General features: G+C 41.1%; 1 protein-coding gene and 2 pseudogenes across 5 annotated transcripts in view; 1 reads left to right on the top strand and 2 right to left on the bottom strand.

Annotated features, from left to right (window-relative positions):
- Positions 1-481: 481 nt before the first annotated feature.
- On the bottom strand, positions 482-719 carry LOC113921258 (annotated as a pseudogene).
- Positions 720-8,638: 7,919 nt separating this feature from the next.
- DMC1 (DNA meiotic recombinase 1) overlaps positions 8,639-22,235 on the bottom strand; it is a 39,475-nt gene continuing 25,878 nt past the window's right edge. For 3 of the 5 annotated variants that reach the window (XM_027594076.2, XM_027594078.2, XM_027594080.2), the window contains 2 exons: positions 16,983-17,099; positions 9,184-10,128 (listed from right to left, as the gene is read on the bottom strand). In XM_027594076.2, the coding sequence (XP_027449877.1) occupies positions 10,059-10,128; positions 16,983-17,099 (187 nt within the window). In that variant the 3' untranslated portion in view covers positions 9,184-10,058. Of the gene's footprint in view, positions 8,737-9,183; positions 10,129-15,778; positions 15,840-16,982; positions 17,100-22,235 lie in introns of those variants that run through there. The other 2 variants (XR_003519917.2, XM_027594077.1) reach the window with 2 other exon arrangements.
- Positions 17,531-17,686, top strand: LOC118357342 (annotated as a pseudogene).

Raw genomic sequence — 22,235 nt, 5'->3', positions numbered from 1 at the left:
ACACTTGGAGGAAAACCAACTAGCATCAGGGTTATCTCTTAGGAAGGACTTCGTCAAACAAGGACACCACGCCTAAACACACACACGCACACACACACATTATCTCTCTCTCTCTCTCTCTCTCTCTCTCTACCTGATCCAGGGGTGGTTTAGATTGGTACTGGGTAGAGTCAAAAGGGGAGATGTTTGCTTTTTTTTTTTTTAAAGAAACATGCAAACTTTATTTAACAAAAGTAACAGGTAAAGTCAAACAGGCACTTATATTAAGACAAAAACCAACTAGAAGAAATTTTATCTTAAACACCTTATAGTAACCTATTTGCAGTTGCATTTACTGAGCTCTGTTGCTGTGAAGAATACAGCTCATGCACGGGGATGGATCAACAATTTGTACATTTTTCAAGTATTCACTGAATACTACCTTATATACACATATACATTAAATTTGAAAAAGATTTAATTGACGATCCCCAGATAGACTTCATTTTTGTTGCTCTTTTGGAAGAGGTCGTCTAGAGAAGAATATGTGGTTCTGGCTCATGAATCATGTAATGAACCCAGCCTAGACTCTGTTAGACACCAAGTCTCCTCCACTCCTCTTCAGACATCAGATGGGTTTTCGGGACTTGTTTGGAAAGTTCTCTGGGTAACATGCCGTGCCGGTACTCGTAGTGCTCGTCGAAGTACTTGTCTGAGTAGTAGATCTGCTTGTGGGCCATCCTGCAGGCGGGCGGGAGCGACGGGGCACAAAGAGCGGGTGCGGCGGGCCACACGTCCTGGTCTGGCCAAAGCAACAACTCGACTCGAGACTTTTGCTTTTGTGTATATATATATATATAATTCTAGGCACATATGTTTGAGAATTTACAGGGGTTTCCCTCCCAAATGGGCTCCTGCCCAGAGTAAATAAGTCAGTGTAAGTAGATTTACATGGCTTTACCTCCTCTACCTACTGAAATTGCTGCAAAGACCAGTTCTGAGACTGGGAAATGCGGGAGTTGACTCTCTTGGCAGTACTTGTGAATTGAATTGGGATTGTAGTGTTCAGGACAGGCTTTTTGCTCTCTGCCGAGGAGTGAAACTACTTGAAGAAGGGAGTGGAGGAAAGGTTGGCAAAGCAGCCATCCAAAAGCTACCCAAGGTAGAGGGTGCCTTGTCAAGACAATGTGAGTGTCCAGACTACCTGGCAGGTCTTTGTACCTGCCCCAAACCTGCTCAGGTTAACCCCAGAAAGGCAGTTCCCTGAGTGAGAACTCTCATAGCTACCTGTACTTTTGCTTTGTAGCTCTAAGCCACATTTGTAATTATTTGGGTGATTTTCCCTGTAAGTCCACGCCTCAGGGACTGTCTTGATTAATCATTCCTATCTATATCTGTTGTACTTGGCAACTAACTGATGTCTCAATATTGGTGGAATACGAGGCAGTATGTTTTATAACTTAGGGATGCACATATATGTAATGTAAGAACAAAGAAATGTATGGGAGTGTTTGACAACAAATTCAGAAAAATGATTAATTCTGTTGGGGAGGAAAGAGATTCAATCCTAGGGGATATTCAGGGGCCTTCAATTTTATTGGTAATATTTCATTTTACAAGTACCAGCTGCATTATTTTTTATCCTTTTTGTCTTAAATAGTCCATAATACATTTAAAATGTACATATGAATGAATGAATGAGGATGGATGTAGTGGGCCCTCGAGCCCATTAATAATTCAAGGCTTATATTCAAGCAATCTTATTTTTTTTATTGTTCTGGGATACAGCTTCTTTTTAAAAAGATTTTTAAATTTCAATTCAATTAACATATATTGTATTATTAGTATTACAGTAGAATATAGTGAATCATCAGTCGCATATAACACCCAGTGCTCATTACATCAAGTGTCCTCCTTAATGCCCATCACCCAGTTACAGCATCCCCCACCCACTTCCCCTCCTGCAACCCTCAGTTTGTTCCCTATAGTTAAGAGTCTCTTATGGTTTGTGTCCCTCTCTCTTTTCATCTTATTTTTTTTTTAAGATTTTATTTATTTTACAGAGAGAGAGAGAGAGAACAGCAGGGAGAGCAACAGAGGGAGAGGGAAAAGCAGGCTTCCCGCTGAGCACGGAGACCAATGTGGGACTCAGTCCCAGGCCCTGGGATCATGACCTTAGCCGAAGGCAGACGCTTAACCGACTGAGCCACCCATGTGTCCCTGTTTTCATCTTATTTTTTCCCTCCCTTGCCCTATGTTCATCTGTTTTGTTAAAATTCCTTAAATTCCACATATGAGTGGAGTATCATATCACATATTTGTCTTTCTCTAATTGACTTATTTTGCTTAGCATAATACCCTCTAGTTCCATCCACATCATTGCAAATGGCAAGATTTCATTGTTTTTGATGGCTGAGTAATATTCCACTGCTTGTGTGTATATACATATATTTATACACACATACATACACCACACCTTCTTTTTTCTTTTTTTTAAAGATTTTATTTATTCATTTGACAGAGATAGATACAGTGAAAGAGGGAACACAAGCAGGGGTTAGTGGGAGAGGGGGAAGCAGGCTTCCCTCTGAGCAGGAAGCCTGATGCAGGGCTCGATCCCAGGACCCTGGGATCATGACCTGAGCCGAAGACAGACGCTTAATGACTGAGCCACCCAGGCACCCCACACCACATCTTCTTTATCCATTCATCTGTCAATGGACATCTGGGCTCTTTCCATATTTTGGCTATTGTGGACATCAAGCAACCCTACTCTGATTCCATATTCATCAAACAACTTTAGCTTCATTTGAACTTGCTCACTGAGGCCATGGGTAGTGTAGGTCAATCTTGACATCTGATCAGCTTGCCATTATAGTCCATTCTTCAATATCACTGGCATTCTGGTATACTCTACTTGGCAGCTTGTGTGCTTAGTCAGAAGGAGCTATTTCTCTAGAAATTAATCAATACTGGAGAACTAAATACATTGAAGATGAAGGCTGAAGGCCTGACCCTGAGGTATGGAACATTCACCACCATATGAGACCTTTTGAGAAAATTCCAACTAGCTTTCCCAGGTCGAAACTCCTTTCTCTGTGTCTGCGTTTAGACTTACATAGTCTTAAAATGTTATTTAAATCCTGTGTTGCTATTTAACTTTCTAATAGCTTGTGTCTCATGTTTCGGACCATACTGTAAGCTCTTGAAGATGAATTCTCCCTACCTACAAAGGCCCAACATAGTACCCTGTAGAATACTGTTACGCTGATGACTTCCAAAGAACCATAGCTCCTGGCATTCAAGCTCATGTGTAGTCCCCTCCCACAATGACTCTGGGCTTGGTGCATGACTTGCTTTGGCCAATAGGACATTAGTAAGCATGAGACAAGTAGAAGCTTGATAAGCACTTGCCTTTCTGGAACCCAGGTACCATGTAGAAACTCAGGCTAGACAACTGAATGATGACAGAGAGAAGTCCCACCCTTTTATCCATCCCTGCCATGACCCCAGACACATGGGTGAAGCCATCTTAGACCCTCCAGCCAACCCGTGAGCTGAAGGCAGCTGTGTGACTGGGTTGTTTCCTTGCTCTTTTATCTAGATGTTGTCATATTAGGATGTGAAGCAGAACCCTATAACCATCTTTTGACCATGAGGGGAGCTTTTGGAGAATGAACCAGCACTGAGGATGGGAAAGTGAAGAAACAGAAAGAACCTGGACCCTTAATGACAATATATAGTTGCTATTAACTTAAGTACTATATTAATTATATTAATGAACTGACTAGTTAATTAATTAAGGTCAACTTCTGGACTTTTAATTATATGAGAAGGCATATTTCCTCATTGCTTAAGTTCCTTTGAGTTGGGTTTTCTGTTACTTGCTGCTGAAGGCATTCTTTTTTTTTTTTTAAGTACTCTCTACATCTGATGTGGGGCTCGAACTCACGACTCTGAGATCAAGGGTCTCATGCTCCACCCACTGAACCAGCCAGGTGCTCCACAGCCGAAGGCATTCTAACTGATATATTCCTCAACCAGCTCTACTGGTACAAATAGAAAACTCCTGAAATGCCCTGCATTGTATATAACAGACCTTCAATGAGTTTGTCTTTGCTGAGGAAGTAAAAGATTTTGTGGTAGAGACTGCTAATTGCTTACCCAACAACTGTTCTCCCTTTCCCCCCTAATTATAGAACTCTCAGTTCTAGCTGGGCATATTGCTGTCTAGAACAAAAGACTAGTTCCCTACTTCTTTGTGTGTAGATATGGCTTTGTGACTGAGTTCAGACCAATGAGATACAAGCAGAAGTGTGTGGGAGGGCTGCTTCACAGGGGCTGACTCAGCTGGAAGGAACCTTTTTTTTTCTGCCCTTCTGCCTTTCATCTTTCTTCCTCCAGCTTGGTTTCTCTGACAAGAGTTCCAAGCACTATCTTAGGCCATAAGGTGACCCTGAGGATGGAAACCAAGAGCGAGAATGGTCAAGCAGAAAGACAGAAGCCTGATGACAAAGTAGGGGCCCCAAGGACAAAGCAGAGGTACCATAACATCTCTGGACTGCCTGGCTTCAGATTACTTGTCAATGAGAGAAATATAAACCTTGATTTTGTTTAAGACACCATTATTTTCAGTTTTTCTTTTATATTTGGCCAAGTAAAATCCCAAATTTCCTTTTTTTTATAAAGATTTTATTTATTTATCAGAGAGAGAGAGTGCACAAGCAGGGCGAGTGGCAGGCAGAGGGAGAAGCAGGCTCCCCGCTGAGCAAGGAGCCCGATGCGGGACTCGATCCTAGGACCCTAGGATCATGACCTGAGCCAAAGGCAGATGCTTAACCGACTGAGCCACCCAGGCATCCCCCAAATTTCCTTTTAATATATTAAAGACTGGGGCACCTGGGTGGCTCAGTCGGTTAAGTGTCTGACTTTTGATCTCAGCTCAGGTCTTGATCTCAGGGTTATGAGTTCAAGCCTTGCATGGGGCTCCACACTGGGCATGGAGCCTACTTAACAAAACAAAACAAAAAAGACTGGTATAGAAGAGTATATGAAGAGTATGAATAATGAGGAATCTCTCATCTGGGTGTTAAGCAAGCCCTTTCTGGCTTTTTTCTCCATTTCCCTGAAGCAGCATTTGGGAATCACTTTCTCTGTGCCTTGGTTGGAGTTCTAGATTGCAAGTAGCATGTATAGTGCAACTCTGGCTAATTGAAGCAAAGGAAAATTTGTCAGAAGGACATTAGGAGTCATTGAGTTGGCAGGAGGCTGGAAAACCACCGTGGGGATGGACAGGAGTTTGAACAACACTGCAGTTGAGGAGTCAGAAACCTGCAGTCTAGTAGCAGGAACAGACTGCCAGGTCACTGCCACTGCTGCTGGCTCCGCCACCCTGCTGTTACTGTACAAATGAGTGGCTTCTAACCCATGTTTCAAACCTTGCAACTATCACTCAGTATGCAATGTCTCAGGATAGACTACATGAATTGGGGAGAGATAACTCTTTAAAAGAAAACCAGGATGTTATTATAATAGAAAAATGGAAACTGTACAACCAAAAAATTATAAACATTCACTATATCCAAGCCAGAGTCAGGTGAAGAAGACTTGACCGGGTGCAGCTTGGTGTCCAAGATCCCAATCCCTCTTTTCGCCATAAAAGGTATCCCTTCTCAGGTGTTTAGTCTATCGTATTCCCTATTTTTGGCTTGGCCACCCTATTCTAATTGGGCTTTCTATCCTTGTTTTTTTCTTTTCTGTTTAAGGAATGATTGAACAGGAAAGTTAGAAAGGAATTGTAGAAATATTCTATTTCACCCTCTTCATTTTCTAAGTAGATACTAGGTTTCCCTAGATCTTGACTTACATGTTTCTAACTGTAGCCTGTATTGAGTACAGATTGTGTCTTGTGCATCCTGGTGTTTGTTAGGGGAGGTCATTGAGAAGACATGAATGCCTGTTGACCTGTGAGCCAGACTCAGGCAATTGGAGCTCCTTACCCCCTCCCCCATCCTTGGAGTATGGGTTTCGCTTGTCTTTCCCATTTTTCTTTTTTTTTTTTTTAAGATTTTATTTATTTATTTGAGAGAGAGAGAATGAGAGACAGAGAACACGAGAGGGAAGAGGGTCAGAGGGAGAAGCAGACTCCCCGCTGAGCAGGGAGCCCGAGGGGGGACTCGATCCCGGGACTCCAGGATCATGACCTGAGCTGAAGGCAGTCACTTAACCAACTGAGCCACCCAGGCGCCCAAACTCTTATTTTTTTTTTAAAGATTTTATTTATTTATTTGAGAGAGAGAGAATGAGAGACTGAGAGCAAGAGAGGGAAGAGGGTCAGAGGGAGAAGCAGACTCCCTGCTGAGCAGGGAGCCCAATGTGGGACTCGATCCCGGGACTCCAGGATCATGACCTGAGCCGAAGGCAGTCGCTTAACCAGCTGAGCCACCCAGGCGCCCTTCCCATTTTTCTAAGGATAGACTTGAAATAGTGTGGTGTTGAGAACACCTGTATGGTGTTCTTGGTTTTCTCAATGTGACTGAACCCAGTTAAGGCCTCTCCATAAACTTTTAAGATTTGGTGGGCGGGTGCACGGATCCAAACTTGTCTTGCTGCTGCCTGAGACAAGCCTCATACGTAAGTTCCCTTTGCTTATTAAAATGGCCACCCACCAAGAGAGGGGTCTGCCTCTTTCTTCAGGCTCTCCCTGCCCTCCACCCATGGGGGCTGATTTCAGATTACCCCTGGGAAGCTCCTGAGGAGGTTATGGGCCAACAGTGTTTGACCCTTGACTTTACCTGATTCTTACTGACTGCTATGGGTCCCTTTCCCCACTAAAATTCACACATTGAAGTCCTAACCCCTAACACCTCAGAATGTGACCTTATTTTGGAATAAGGTCATTATAGATGTAATTAGTAAAATTGAGGTCACACTAGAGTAGGGTGGACATCTAATCCAACATGACTGGTATCCTTATAAAAGGGGGAAATTTGAACACAAAGACATACACATAGTAAGAATGTCATGTGAAGATGAAGGCAGAGATGGGGTGATTTTTCTACAAGCCAAGGAATGCTGAAGGTCACCAGAAAACCAGCAGAAGCTACGGAAGAGGCAGGGAACAGATTCTCCCTCATGGACCTCAGAAGGAACCAACCTTGACCTTGGACTTATAGCCTCCAGAACTGTGAGACAATAAAATTCTGTTGTTTAAGCCATCCAGTTTATGGTATTTGGTTATGGCAGTCCTAGCAAACTAATACACAAACCTTCCCAGGTAAAAGCCTTAATCTCTATTAACCATTTCCTCATTCCTGATCATGATACAAATATAATCTCCTTTCACAGGTTAGAGAACTTTGTCAATAGTCACCTGTGGCTCTTCTTCTGTTTTTATTCAATCTCACACCAATTCTTAACCACCTTCTTGAAATGTCTATTTCACTGCTACTCCAGTCTCAGTATTTACCATCTCAGTTTAATTTTTGTAACTGTTTCCTAAAATGTCTCCCTGATGCCAGTGTTATTTCCTTTATCCATTTTCTACGTCTCCAACAGATTAATCCTCCGGCTTCCCCATGCCAACAACTTCCAATCAGGACACATCTAAAGCCTTTCCTTTTTCTACTATAAAGCTTTCCCATTCCTCTGCCTGCCTTTGAGTCTCTACGAAAAGCAAATAGAGGTCACTGACTCTCTTGCTGTAGCAAACTCTGAGTAAATAACCTCGGTTCTCATTTAATAGTCTTTGTTTGTTTGGTTTTTTCCACAGAATGAATAATCTATGGAGGAAAAAGTGATGCTTTTTCTAGTGGGTTTTCTAACTTAGTGGGATGTAAGCCTAGAGCCTCAAGCAGCATCTTGGCTACTATGTGGGGAAAGCCTGTCTGCGAACAAGAGCAGCATGGAAATGATCAGAACCCGAAAAGGAGGCAGGTCCTGATGATGCTGTTTGAGATCTTGGCTCCATCTGTGGCTAAAGTCAGCACTACTTCTGGACTTTTCGGTTTCATGAGCCAATGAATTCCTATCTTCCATTTGCTACTTTGAGTTTCTGTGGCTTGCAACCAAAAGAGTCCTGACCAAAAAAATCTCGTTTTTTAGCTTTTCTGTCCCTCTTAGAATAAGGAGTGAGAGCTGTTTCTATAGTCAGGAGGAGAGGGAGGACTGGAAAGCCCCAGCAAATTGAACCCTGGCCTAGCAGGGTTCCATGGGCACCGCACAATCTACTGTGCTGTCCCAAAGTTGGGCCCCAAGGTTACAGCTTCTTAGTTCACTGTCCTCAGTTCTCAGCTACTGTTCTCCAAAGCAGGACACATAGAGTAGCTGGACTGAGAGGTTTCTGGCTTTAGCTACATGCCATATTATAACTAGCCTCCCCACGGAACTGTAGGCCCTTGGATTAGGCGCTGGTTTCCAAACCTACGGCCTACCTCTCGGTAAATTCTCATTGGTGAGGGGGTTACTCAGTTTAATCCAGAAATTTTTTCTGAATCTCAAATCTTGGGACTTATATTTCCTTTCCTACCAAAAGGCTCCGGGCTCCTATATAAATTAGTCCATTGCCCTCTAGTGCTCTGCATACCAGGGAATCTTTAGCTGTTGCTCAGTTTTTATCAAGTAACAAAATCTTCCCTTCCCCAGGACAAAAAGTATGCATTTATATTTGTATACCAAAAGAAGTCATTTAAGTGACTTTGTTGAATACAGAAAATCTGCTCCTAGATGACTTATCTCTGCTTCTTCAGAAAGCAGCTTCTGTGGTATAAAAAAAGTAAAAAGAAAAAAAAGCTCTTATTTCCCAGTACCCCACACTGAACAATTTCTGCTTGTCAGGCTGGTCTCTGTTTCCAAATCCCAGCTTCACTGCCTTTGCACATGCTGTCCCACAGCTTAACCTTTCCTCTCCCATTTTTGGAATCCTACAATCCAAGACCACACTACTGATAAATTAACTAAATAATCATTTGCTCTCTTTCATTCTTTCATAAATAGTAGTATTTTCTCTTAACTAGTGTACCCATTCTTTGGGGGCAGGAACCATACTTTCCTTGTATATTTTTTAGCTCTAAGCATTGCTGAGTGAATGAGAATGGATAATCAAATATCTTTTGTAACAAATGGTGCTTTCAATACTTGCATTTTCATACAAGGTGATGCAACATAAGAGATGAAATCTTTTTGAGGTCTATAAAGATTGTCATTATAAATATTATTAGTATTTTAATTTTGAAATACTTTTATCATACATTCATTCTGAAAACTAGATTTTATTTTGTTTAACAGTTAGAAAAAAACAATATTCTTTTGCACATTTCTAAATTTAGTGTTCAGAAATTTTACATGTAAATTAACTTTAATATATTTTTAAAAATATTTTGAATTCTCTACCCCAAACTTAAAATATAAAACTCATGCTATATTGATTACCCCAAACTGCAAATTTCCTAGTTACCTTCCTCTTTATCACCCCATAAAATATGTTTGTATCAGAAATACATTTTTTAAAAGTAATTTCAACTTGTCAAAAAGTCAAATGGTTTAATATTTAGTTTAATTTAATATTTCTTTTCCATTGCTACAGAGGTGAATGTACAGTTTGATGTTGTAAATAAAAAAAGCTTTTTTGTGTGTCCTGTAAATGGCTTCCTTAAGTGGCTCCCTCTTTTGGAAGTGCGTCCACCTCTGTAAGTGTTCAAGGGGAAATGATAGGAGAATGGTGCATTTCTGAGCTCTTAGATTTTCTATCTGTTTAGTGGCTGACTTTGGACAGCTAAAGTGATAGGATCAGGTACCTCTTCCCAATTAGTTTTCAATAGCTTCATTCATATACACACACGTATATACATATGTATACGTGTGAATATATATATATATTCCTGAATTGACATACAATGTATAGTGATTATACATCAGGGACTTTTAGGATAAATATAAGATTTTAAATTCCTTTTGTTGACTTTCCTCTAACAACATGTGAAAAAAACAAACTCTTACTTCAAGTTCTGAAATCTGAGACTGCTTTTCCACTTCTTCAGCTCCTAATAAGTACTAAGAAGCAATTTGCATCAATCCGCCACCTACTCTTTGGCATCCCCAATTCCTCCAGCAGTTATTGCGAAGGTGGCTTCATTTTCAGGCATCTCAGGGCTAACAGAATACAAGGGAACAGAAGTTTATAAAAAGCTCTGTTTCTATAAATACCATATTCCTGCCACAGGCATCACACCCCTATCAGTCTGAGTCTCCAGAGACATTTCAGAGTTGCTACAGCTAAATGTGGACCATAGAATTTACCTACAAGGGTTACCAACCCTCACAAACCCTTATTGAACAACTTCCACTTCTAAGGTTCTGAATGTCAAGAAAAATGACCCCAAACTTGGAAATAGGCAGAAGGAATAACTGGGTGTTCTTCCAGTATACTCTTAGGCAACAGTGTGGCAGGCCTTCAGGGGTCTGGGTCAAAAGGGGGGTGCACATTTCTGCTGACTAGACCAATTCAGGGCAAAATTGTGAAAGGCTCTGAAGTGAACTAAAAGATTGCCAAGTACCTTCAGTGGAAAAATAGGTTGCCCGGCACATCCTTCCAGGTTCCCCAATTCTGTGAGGACTCTGCTTTTCGTTGTCTTTGAGCTACTTGACAACTCTGCAAGTTGTAGGTAACCATGAGCAATACAAATTATTCTTGTCCATAGAAATGTAAATTGTATGAGGAGGAATGCAACTGATTCTTGTCCTATGGATATTGACCTGTTTTTGATCAATTTCTGATTCATTTTAGCATTCCTTATTTGGCTCCATATGTGTGTTAATTTGATTTTTTCTTTGATCTGGTTATAAAATCTTATTAGTTCCTGCATTAATTAATGACTTAAATAAAATCTTTGACATTTTATATTTGTATGTGATTATATGATCTTTTAGGTTTTACCTTTTACTTTATTCTACAACACTGTAGGAGTAGAGGTTAATTTGTGGAAAACTGATAGCAATGCAGGTGATTCTTGTCTGAGGGTGATGCAGATGATTCCAGTCTATAGCACTGGAAATGAATTTCATTGTGTAGAGAAACAATTGATTTCCCGCTAATAGAAAAAACAACTTCAAATGTTACAATTTATTGCCTTATATTAACCAGTTTTTCATCTATTAGCAAATTTATTTCAGCATTCCTTTGATTGACTACATAAATCTCTTTCAAATTATCCTTTGAATCAGTTTCTTCATTACTTGAGTTGAATCAAGTCTTTGGCACGTTTATTTTATATTTGCAAGAAAGTCATGTTTTCAACTTGTGAAAATCATATGTTAGTATGTACTAAACCCTACAGATTTCACAAAAATGGGAGTCCCTACTCTCAAGGAGTCTAACAGGTGAACTATGTATGACGTATGACAAATATGCAAAGTAAGCTAAATTTCATAAAGTCAATATCTATGTTACAGAACGCTAAAGAAAGGAGACATTAGGGGCGCCTGGGTGACTCAGTTGTTAAGCATCTGCCTTCGGCTCAGGTCATGATCCCAGGGTCCTGGGATCGAGCCCCGCATTGGGCTCCCTGCTCGGCGGGAAGCCTGCTTCTCCCTCTCCCACTCCCCCTGCTTGTGTTCCCTCTCTCGCTGTCTCTCTTGCTGTCAAATAAATAAATAAAATCTTTAAAAAAAAAAGAAAGAAAAGGAGACATTATACAGTGAGGTTGATTAGGAAAGTCCTCATAGATAATATTTGAAGAGGCTTTTGAGGCAGAAATGGGGGCATTCTAGGCAGAGGGAATAGTATAAACAAAAACATGGGAATAGATACTTGTGTTATAGATAAGAAAGAGAAGAACAGGGGCATCTGGGTGGCTCAGTTGGTTAAGTGTCTGCCTTTGGCTCAGGTCATGATCTCGGGGTCCTGGGATCAAGCCTGCATCAGCCTCCCTGCTCAGTGGGGAGTCTGCTTCTCCCTCTCCCTCTGCTCCCCCACCACACTTGTGCTCTCTCTCTTTTTCAAACAAATGAATAAGATCTAAAAAAAAAAGAGAGAGAGAGAGAGAGAGAAGAATAAAGTTAGGTTTAGGTATGTTGTGTTTGAAGTACCTGTGTGATAGTCCTGTAGAGGAGTTCTGCAAGCAGTTGGAAACGAATATCTAAAACTCAAGTAAAAGGCTAAACAAGAAATAAAAATTTGAAAATCACTGATCATGAGAGAAAGAGCTACTGCTATTTTGTGCTGTTATTATATCCAGGTTATGGTGACTATTTAGTAACATTATTTATTAAGTATTTACTAATTACTACATGTTGGTCTCCTTTATATTATTTTATTTTAACTTTATGAGAACTCTTGGGTCTGTATTATTATCCCCATTTTACAGATGAGAAGATCGAGGTTCAGAGAGAAGTAATTTGCCCAAGGTCACAATTGCTGGTAAATGAAGATGCCGGATTAGAGACTAAGTTATTTGACTCCAAAGCTCAATGCTGTTGTTGTTCTTTTTTTTTTTTAAAGATTTTATTTTTTTGTCAGAGAGAGAGAGAGAGAGAGAGAGAGAGCACAAGTAGGGGGAGCGGCAGGCAGAGGGAGAAGCAGACTTACCACTGAGCCAGGAGCCCGATGCCAGACTTGATTCCAGCGGGACCTGATCCCAGGACCCTGGGACCACGATCTGAGCAGAAGGCAAATGCTTAACCGACTGAGCCAACCAGGCGCCCCCAAAGCTCATGTTCTTAACCACCAGACTTTATTGCCTCTCAAAGCTGGTTTTTGTTTTTTGATTTTGTTTGTTTGTTTTGTTTTATTAGAGGGGTGGAGATTAGGCACTATACTCTGAGCACACTATGGGTTAGGTTACTTCCCTTAGGAAATAGTAGCCCCCCCCCCCCCCCGAGGATACTAAATGGGCTATAAATAAAGCCAGTCTTGCTAAACGAAAACTAGAGCTGGATAAGAAGGCCTGAGCCGAATCAGAAAATAACCTTTTGGCTTTGACGGAAAATACTCAGTTGGCCACTTACAAATGGCAGGAAGCTAAGGAGATGAGAAAGAGGAGGACCATGAGGGTATCTGCAAAATTGAACTGGGATTTGTTTGCTTTTTTGGTTCTAGAAATAGAATAAAAAACAATTACTTCAGAAACTTGACCATTTGGGTGCCTTTTCAGTTCTTGGTAATTATTAAAAATTTGTTTTTTCTTTGAATTCAGTAGAGTTCTTTGTTTTTAATGTCCACAAATCTCAGATATGCTAAGTAGAATAAAATAAATGGGGTTTTTCTTCACTTACAAGTTTTAAAGAGGGCGCCTGAGTGGTTCAGTTGGTTAAGCGACTGCCTTCGGCTCAGGTCATGATCCTGGAGTCCCGGGACCGAGTCCCACATCGGGCTCCCTGCTCAGCGGGGAGTCTGCTTCTCCCTCTGACCCTCCCCCCTCTCATGTGCTCTCTATCTCTTTCTCATTCTCTCTCACAAATAAATAAATAAAATCTTTAAAAAAAAAAAAGTTTTAAAGAGAGCGGGGCGCCTGGGTGGCTCATTCGGTTAAGCAACTGCCTTCAGCTCAGGTCATGATCCTAGGGTCCTGGGATTGAGCCCCGAGTCGGGCTCCCTGCTCAGTGGAGACCCTGCTTCTCCCTCTCCCTCTGCCTGCTGCTCTCCCTGCTTGTGCTCGCTCTCTCTGTCAAATAAATAAATAAAATCTTTTAAAAAAAGTTTTAAAGAGAGAAAAATGCAGACTGGGGGCCAGCTATAATTACTTATGGAGGCTGTAACTATAGTGGGATCATGACCTGAGCCAAAAGCAGACACCTAACCAACTGAGCCACCCAGGCACCCCCTATAGTGACATTCTAGGGAAAGAGCTTAGTTCATTTTTGTAGTCACTCTTGCATATCTGGGAATTCTTCCGATAACTTTTTCTGCTCAATTCCTCGAGAATTTTGTGTTTTCTTTGAACAAGAAATGTTTTTCTCTTACATCTGTGTAAGTTAGTAGTTGAAGCCATGGGAGTAGCTATAGCAGATGCTATGACTGTCCAAAATAGAGCATCTTTAACAAACTAAGAAATAGTGTAATGATTAAAAGTGTTGGCCCTAGATTCAGATAGTACAGATTCTAATCCCAGTCCCATCTTTTATTGATTGTGTGATCTGGGCAAGGCCTTTCATTCATTCACTAAGAAAGTATTTATTGAGCACCTGCTAAATCTTTGTTGTAGGCACTTGAAATCTAGAAGTGAAAAAAATACACAAAGATCCCTGTCCTTGTGGAACTTATATTTGGGGAGAAGAAGAAACAGATAACAAATAATGAACATAACAAATATATTATGTAATATGTTAGAAGATGATAAGTGTCATGGGGAAAGAAAAAAACAGAGCTGGGTGAGGGACAGTAGAAGTGTGGAAACTGGGAGGAGTTGCAATTTTAAATAGGGAGAGCTAGACAGGTATTGTGGAGAAGGTAATATTTGATCAAAGATTGGAGGAGGGGAGATTGACAACCAGAATGAGGGCTACATGGGGAAAGATGATTCTAGGCAAGTACAAAGCCCCTAAGGTAGAACTGTGCCTGGCACGTTTATGGAACGTCGAAGTGCCCACTGAAGTTGCAATTCTGTGAGGAGAGCAGAGGCAACAGGGTAGGGACATACATGTAGTGCTAAGTAAACCACTACAGACACGCGAGCTTTTATTCCGAGTTAAGATGGGGAGCCATTGGAGAGTTTTAAGCATAAGACAGATATGATCTGACTCAGTTTTACAAGGGATCACTCTGGCTTCTGTGTGTTTTTTGTTTGTGGGGTTTGTTTTTTTAAGATTTTATTTATTTATTTATTTATTTATTTATTTATTTGACAAAGAGAGAGAAAGACAGCGAGAGAGGGAACACAAGCAGGGGGACTGGGAGAAGGAGAAGCGGGTTTCCCGCCGAGCAGGGAGCCCGATGCGGGGCTCGATCCCAGCACCCTGGAATCATGACCTGAGCCGAAGGCAGACGCTTAACCAATTGAGCCACCCAGGCACCCCATGGCTTCTGTGTTTAAAATAGACTGCAGAGGGGCAATGTCTACCTAACTGCTTGAGTCCTTGGTTTGCTCATATGGAAAATAGGGATAATGACCTCCATCTCTTAGGGTTGTTGTTATAAACAATGAAATATATATATATAAAGCACTTGGTGCAAAAGGCCTAGCACGCAGCAGCCACTCCATATGTCTTAGCTATCATTATTAGCACCATCATCTTCTCAACTAAAAAGTTTTCTCTAAAGTCAAAAATTCTTTGTGGAAAATCTTTAGGGACCAGAAAGAAGGGAGGACACGCTGCACAGCCAACTAAGTTTTGACATTTTTTACTCTGATCTAGTTTTGCTGTTTTTATTCAAATTTATGGAAATTTGACATTTCTAACCTCTATGATAACTTTAATTATTCTTTATTGAGTCTGCAGAAGCCTAGTATTCTCTCAAGACGGTAAGAACTGCAGGAGTTATTTGGTCCTGCAAATATGGAGGATTTGATAAAATATGCAAATGACTGAACATGTAGATGGAGTTCATATGTTAATTCAACAAACAGTTACTGAGTTCCTACTATGTGCCAAGTACCATGTTAGGTGCTGGGTACATTTGTGAATCAGACTCAGTCCCTGTTGTGAGGGAGATGGACATGTAATCAGCTGATGCAATTCAGAGTGAAAGTGTTCAGGAAGGTATTTTATTTATGTATGTATCTATGTATTTATTTATTTAAGAGAGACAGAGAGAGAGTGTGTGTGAATGGGGGAAAGGGGCAGAGGGAGAGGGACAGGGGAAGCAGAGTCCCTGCTGAGCAGGGAGCCTGATGCGGACCTCCATCTTCCCACCCGGAGATCATGACCTGAGCAGAAACCAAGAGTCAGACGCTTGCTTAACCAACTGAGCCACCCAGGCGCTCCTAGGAAAGTTCTAAGCACAGCAATCTGTCTAAGATACAGACCAAGAAATTTTAGTAAAAAGATGGAACAATCTTACTATTTAATTCAACAAAGAATAGTCATAGCAAATTTCTAGAGATTGCTGAAGCTCCATAAAACAGAGCATTTGTATATTATAGTCTATAGGGATGGGTCATTAAAAGCAAAATAGTCTAAATAACAATCAGATAGATGGGAGAACTGATTATTTAATATTTATTCAGTGACAGCCCATAATAAGTACTGTGAATCATAGCAAAAGCCAGATTAAGAGCTCATGTGATTTCTTTTTGGCTGATTTTTCCTCCCTAGGGTAGAGTTATTACAAATCTGCCCTGTTGCTCAGGGTTGGCTAATCAGTCAATCACAAATATTATACATCTATTATGTCTCAGGTACTGGGAATACAGCAGTGAGCAAGAGAATCGTGTCCCTGTCCTTGGGGTGTCTGCTGTCTAGCTGGATGGCATACATTACATAAATCATTACCAGTGGAATATAAGCTCTATGAGAGCAGGGCCTTGTCTTTCTGTTTTAGTCACTGCTCTATCTCCAGAACCTAGAACAGCTGGTGTGTAGTAGGTCTCTTGTAAAAATTTATTGTTTATAATTATTAATTAAACAAGTAAAATACCATGAGAGAATATAAATTATAATATAGGGTACAGCTTAGACTGAAGGGTTAGGGACAGGTTCCCTGTGGAAGTGATGTTTAAACTGAAACTTAAAACAGACAAACAAACAAACCTGGCAGAAGAAAGGAGAATATATCTCTACCATATTCTGTACTTTCCCTACACTGACCACACTTCAGCTGGAATCATTCTTTTGCTATCTAGCTTCACTGTAAGCTTTGGAAGGTCAGGGACCAAGTGTATTTGTCAACAGAATCCCTGAATCCCTAGAACCTAGTCCATAGTAGGGACTTCCCAATGGAATGAATACTTTTGAGAAGGAAATTCAGACATGTAGGATCTGCTAGTGGTATAATTACAGCCTCTCAGGAGAGGCAATTCTATTTAATGCCATATGCCCAAGAAACTGATTAAAAATAAGAAAATATTTACCTGTCATAAATCTTGGCAATTCTCAATTCTCCTCTTCCTTTTCTCAAGCTTATTCTTGTTGTCGAAGCATGAGCCAGAATGTGTCCCCCGATCGGTTTTTTGGGGTCTGCCTGAAAACTGAATTAATAAAACACCTTTTCAGGTTTCATCATAGGGACTATATACAGTAAAACCTGCAATTATAAGGCAACTTTTGTGTGGAGCACAGCAGGAGATGGGGTAGGTGTGTGTTCTAAGCAGGCAGAGGCTCGTTCGTTAACTATGGAGTGGGGTATGGATTGGAGCTGCTCTATACCCCCTTGCCATCCTGTTTAGGCTTCTGAGAGTCCTATGATGTACAGTTCATGTTTTGAATGCTTTTTTAAAAGGAAAAATCACAAATAAAATGTTATTCACTGTCTTAGGATAATTCTTGGGAGTAAGCAATTTTTCTTCTTTACAAAATACAAAGACTGAATTTATTTATTCATTCATTCATTTATCAGAAATATTTATTGCTTTCTCTTTTTCGCCGCCATCCTGCTCTGCGTGGCTGGCTGCTTCTCTCCATGTCTTCTCACAAGACTTTCAGAATCAAGTGATTCCTGGCCAAGAAACAAAAGCAGAATCGTCCCATTCCCCAGTGGATTCAGATGAAAACTGGTAATAAGATCAGGTACAACTCCAAGAGGAGGCACTGGAGAAGAACTAAGCTGGGTCTATAAGGCATCACACATCATGAAATGACACACTTAATTGGCACACGTATTTAATTAAGCTGAGTGAAGATCATGTGTTCTATCATTCTGTAAACATCCTTCCTACCTGGCCATAGACTTGTCTTATCATGGAAATGATTTTTCTCTGTAACTGTGCCTCTGCACCAGTAGGTTGGTTCAGTAATAAATGTGAGACCTTTCGGCTCTACTGCTGTTGTGTTTCTGATTTGTGAAGTACTGAATTCCCCCACCTGTCAGATCATGCATAGCACTGTCAGAACTTTCTGCAGTGATAGAAATGTCCCTTGACAACCAAGTATGCAAAGTATGGCTAGGGGGCTCCTGGGTGGCTCAGTGCCTTAGGCCCAGGTCATGATCTCAGGGTCCTGGGATCGGGCTTCCCACTGAGCAGGGTATCTGCCTGCCCCTCCCCTGGCTTGAGCTCTGTCTTCTCAAATAAATAAAATCTTAAAAAAAAAAAACAAAAGAAATATTTATTAATGGCCTACTATGGGGCGCCTGGTGGCTCAGTTGTTAAGCATCTGCCTTCGGCTCGGGTCATGATCCCAGGGTCCTAGGATCGAGTCCCACATCGAGCTCCCTGCTCAGCAGAAAGCCTGCTTCTCCCTCTCCCACTCCCCCTGCTTGTGTTCCCTCTCTCACTGTCTCTCTGTCAAATAAATAAATAAAATCTTTTTTTTCAAAATGGCGTACTGGGGCACCTGGGTGGCTCAGTCGTTAAGCGTCTGTCTTCAGCTCAGGTCATGATCCCAGGGTCCTGGGATCGAGCCCCGCATCGGGTTCCCTGCTCCGCGGAAAGCCTGCTTCTCCCTCTCCCTCTCCCCCTGCTTGTGTTCCCTCGCTCACTGTCAAATAAATAAATAAATAAATCTTTAAAAAAATGGCCTACTATGTGCCAAGCACGATTTTAGTCTAATGAATAAGAAATGCCCAATTATCCCTATGAGGTCATGATGTAAACGAGAGCAGATTGAGAACCTCCTTCTTGTTCATTAACTGTATGTTGGAAGCCTTCAACTTCGCACTTGTTATGAATTTGCAGTGAGAATAATTTTGGAAATGTCTTTGTCTTTATCACTGATGCTCAAAGTTTATCCTTCTAAAAGAAGATACAGAAAAGATAAGTTTTTACTATGTCTGAATTCAAAAAATATATTATGATTGCAAGGTAGTTACAAATATCGTTGATACTCATCTTGAGAGATATATTCACTAGGGGACTAACACTCACTTGGCAAGGAGTGAAGGGTTCTTAATAACCCTAATAGCGAACCCTTTAAAAAAGCCTAGGTGCTTTAAAGCATCAACAAAATACCAGCAAACCAAATCTGGCAGCATATTAAAAGGATTATACATCATGACCAAGTAGGATTTATTTTAGAAATGCAAGAGTAGTTCAACAAAGGAAAATCATCAGTGTAATATACCAGATCAAAAGAATAAAGGGAAAAAACCCCGACATAATCATCCCAGTTGATGCAGAAGAAAACCTAGGCTTTGAAATCATCCATAAAAGGAACTGAATATAAACTAACAGGTTGGGGTGCCTGGGTGGCTCAGTCGTTAAGCGTCTACCTTTGGCTCAGGTCATGATCCCAGGGTCCTGGAATCGGGCCCCTCATTGGGCTCCCTGCTCCGCGGGAAGCCTGCTTCTCCCTCTCCCACTCCCCCTGCTTGTGTTCTCTCTCTTGCTGTCTCTCTCTCTCTGTCAAATAAATAAATAAAATCCTTAAAAAAAAGAAATTTAATAAAAAAATAAACTAAGAGGTTATACTTGATCAAAATAAACTGTGACATAGCCTAATAACCTCACCTCTGGGAGAATATGGTTACAAGTCAGTTTAAATTCTGCTTGTTCCTTGAAGCTGTTCAGGATTCTGGTTACTCTAAGTATGAGGCAGGGTGTAGTAAGGATGTAACTGACTGGCGTGAGGTTAAATAGATGGTAGGGTGGTGGGGATAAGAAGCTCTCTGGTAAAGGAGTCTGCTGATAACAACAGGAGTCTGCTTATAAACTGCTGCTTGGTTAAATGGCTCGGGAGTTAGGACCAGAAGATCCCTGGCTGGGGCTGGATAGGATTGGTTAAGATTCAGCAGGTCCAACGTTGAAACAAACACAGAAAGTTAGTTTTGGAGTGAACCACTATCAAGAAAGTAGTAGCTTGGCAGTTGAGACTGACAGCAGTTAAGAAGTCAGAAGGCCATATACTACATCTTTATCCATTTATCAGTTGATGGACATTTGCACTCTTTCTATAATTTGGCTATTGCTGATAATGCTGCTATAAACATCAGGATGCATGAATCCCCTCGAATTAGTATTTTGTATCCTTTGGGTAAATACCTAATAGTGCCATTTGCAATGACGTGTATGGAGCTAGAGAGTATTATGCTAAGCAAAATAAGTCACTCAGAGAAAGACAAATACCATATGATTTCACTCATACGTGGAATTTAAGAAACAAAACAAATGATCACAGCAGAAAAAAAGAGAGGCAAACCAAGAAACAGACTCTTAACTATGGGAGAACAAACTGATGGTTACCAGAGGGGAGAGGTGGGGAATGGCTTAAATAGGGGGATGGGGATTAAGGAGGGCACTTGTAATGAGCACCGGGTGATGTATGGATGTGTTGAACCACTAAATTGTACACCAGAAACTAATATTACACAGTATGTTAACTAAGTGGAATATTAATAAAAAAAATAAGTCAGAAGGCTAGGTTGCTTTCTGCAGGCAGCTGAAGGGGTAAAGCAATAAAGTGATCTCAATTGGATGAATAAGCTAGAGTTCAGTTGTCTATGTAATGCTTACAGTTCAATACCACTCTTTTTAATGGAATGGCTCTGGATTTTCCAGGTGATCCTATGTTATTGGTGGTTCTTCAGGGTCTTAAAAGAATCCTATGTTCTATGCAGATGTGCCCTGATGATATCAAACAGGGCTAGGACTCTGAACTTGCAAATACTATACTTAACGCCTCCCTAATGTACGTTTCATATTGTGCCGTTAGTGCCATTATTATTCACCTTTTATATTTCCCTTCAATCTCTCATCTATTACCCGTCACTAAGCTCCTTAAGGGCAGACACTGTATTTAACTGTGTAGCAACGAGCTACACAGTGGGTGCTCAAAGATATTTTTGAACGTAAAATATAGAAGTTATAAAAATATCAAGGAGAATATTGGACTGTAGAAAGATTGGTGCTTCCACAGAAGGTACACCAATTAGAAATTTCTATCAAGAGGAGACAAGAAGCTAAATGGGTGGAGAGAACTTTCAACAGCTATGTTACTGCTTCTCACAGATGGTCTCTCAGTACTGCTTAGTAATTCTCCTACATGAGCATGGTTAGTTTCCTTAAGCCCCCTTTTCCATTCTTGTCCCTTCATCTTGGATGACAAAGCTTGCTTCTTCTTTTTTTTTTAAGATTTTATTTATTTTGGGGCACCTGGGTGGCTCAGTCGTTAGCCATCTGCCTTTGGCTCAGGTCATGATCCCAGGGTCCTAAGACTGAGCCCCGCGTAGGGCTCTGCTTAGCAGGAAGCCTGCTTCTCCCTCTCCCACTCCCCCTGCTTGTGTTCCCTCTCTCACCGTGTCTCTGTCAAATAAATAAATAAAAATAACAAAAAATAAAAATAAAGATTTTATTTATTTTTGCAAAAGAGAGGGTGCAGGCAGAGGGAGAAGCAGACTCGCCACTGAACAGGGAGCCTGACCTGACATGAGACTAGATCCCCTGAGATCATGACCCAAGCCAAAGGCAGACGCTTAACCGACTGAACCACCCAGGCGCCCTGACAAAGCTTGCTTCTTTGTGAAAAAGAAATGTGTTCTCAGGAAAAAGCTCCCTCAATTTCCCCTTCTTTCTATTTGCTGCTTATATACTTCTCTACAGTTGTAGTCATCCTTTCTTCTTCCCTCTCAAACTTTGCTTTTTCCTTCTTCCAACAAGTCCTCTTACACCTTGATGCCTTTGCACACACAATTCCCTGTAAACGAAAGCCCTCTTCCCACTGTGTTTGTTCATTTAGCTCCTACTCACCCACCCAGTGTCATCCCTTCTTGGAAGCCTTACCTGATTCTCTGAAACAGAGTGCAGCCTTCTTGTCCGTGCTCTCATACCACCATATATTCCTCTTTGAAAGCACACTGCATCGTAATTTTCTTTTTTTTTTAAGATTTTATTTATTTATTTGAGAGAGAGAGAATGAGAGATAGAGAGCACGAGAGGGAAGAGGGTCAGAGGGAGAAGCAGACTCCTCATCGAGCAGGGAGCCCGATGTGGGACTTGATCCGGGGCCTCCAGGATCATGACCTGAGCCGAAGGCAGTCGCTTAACCAACTAAGCCACCCAGGCGCCCTAATTTTCTTTTTACTTAAGTAGGCTCCACACCCAATATGGGGCTTAAACTCACCACTCTGATATCAAGAGCCACAATGCTCCACCAACTGAACCAGCCAGCACCCCCACAATGTGATTTTTAATTTATAGGTCTCATTCCCCTACTATACTCTAAGTCCTTATTCA

This window comes from Zalophus californianus, chromosome 9 (assembly GCF_009762305.2).
Source record: "Zalophus californianus isolate mZalCal1 chromosome 9, mZalCal1.pri.v2, whole genome shotgun sequence".
In the NCBI taxonomy this organism is placed as follows: domain Eukaryota; kingdom Metazoa; phylum Chordata; class Mammalia; order Carnivora; family Otariidae; genus Zalophus; species Zalophus californianus.
The sequence above is the reverse complement of the archived record's forward strand: the minus strand, read 5'-3'. Positions and strand labels throughout refer to the sequence as shown.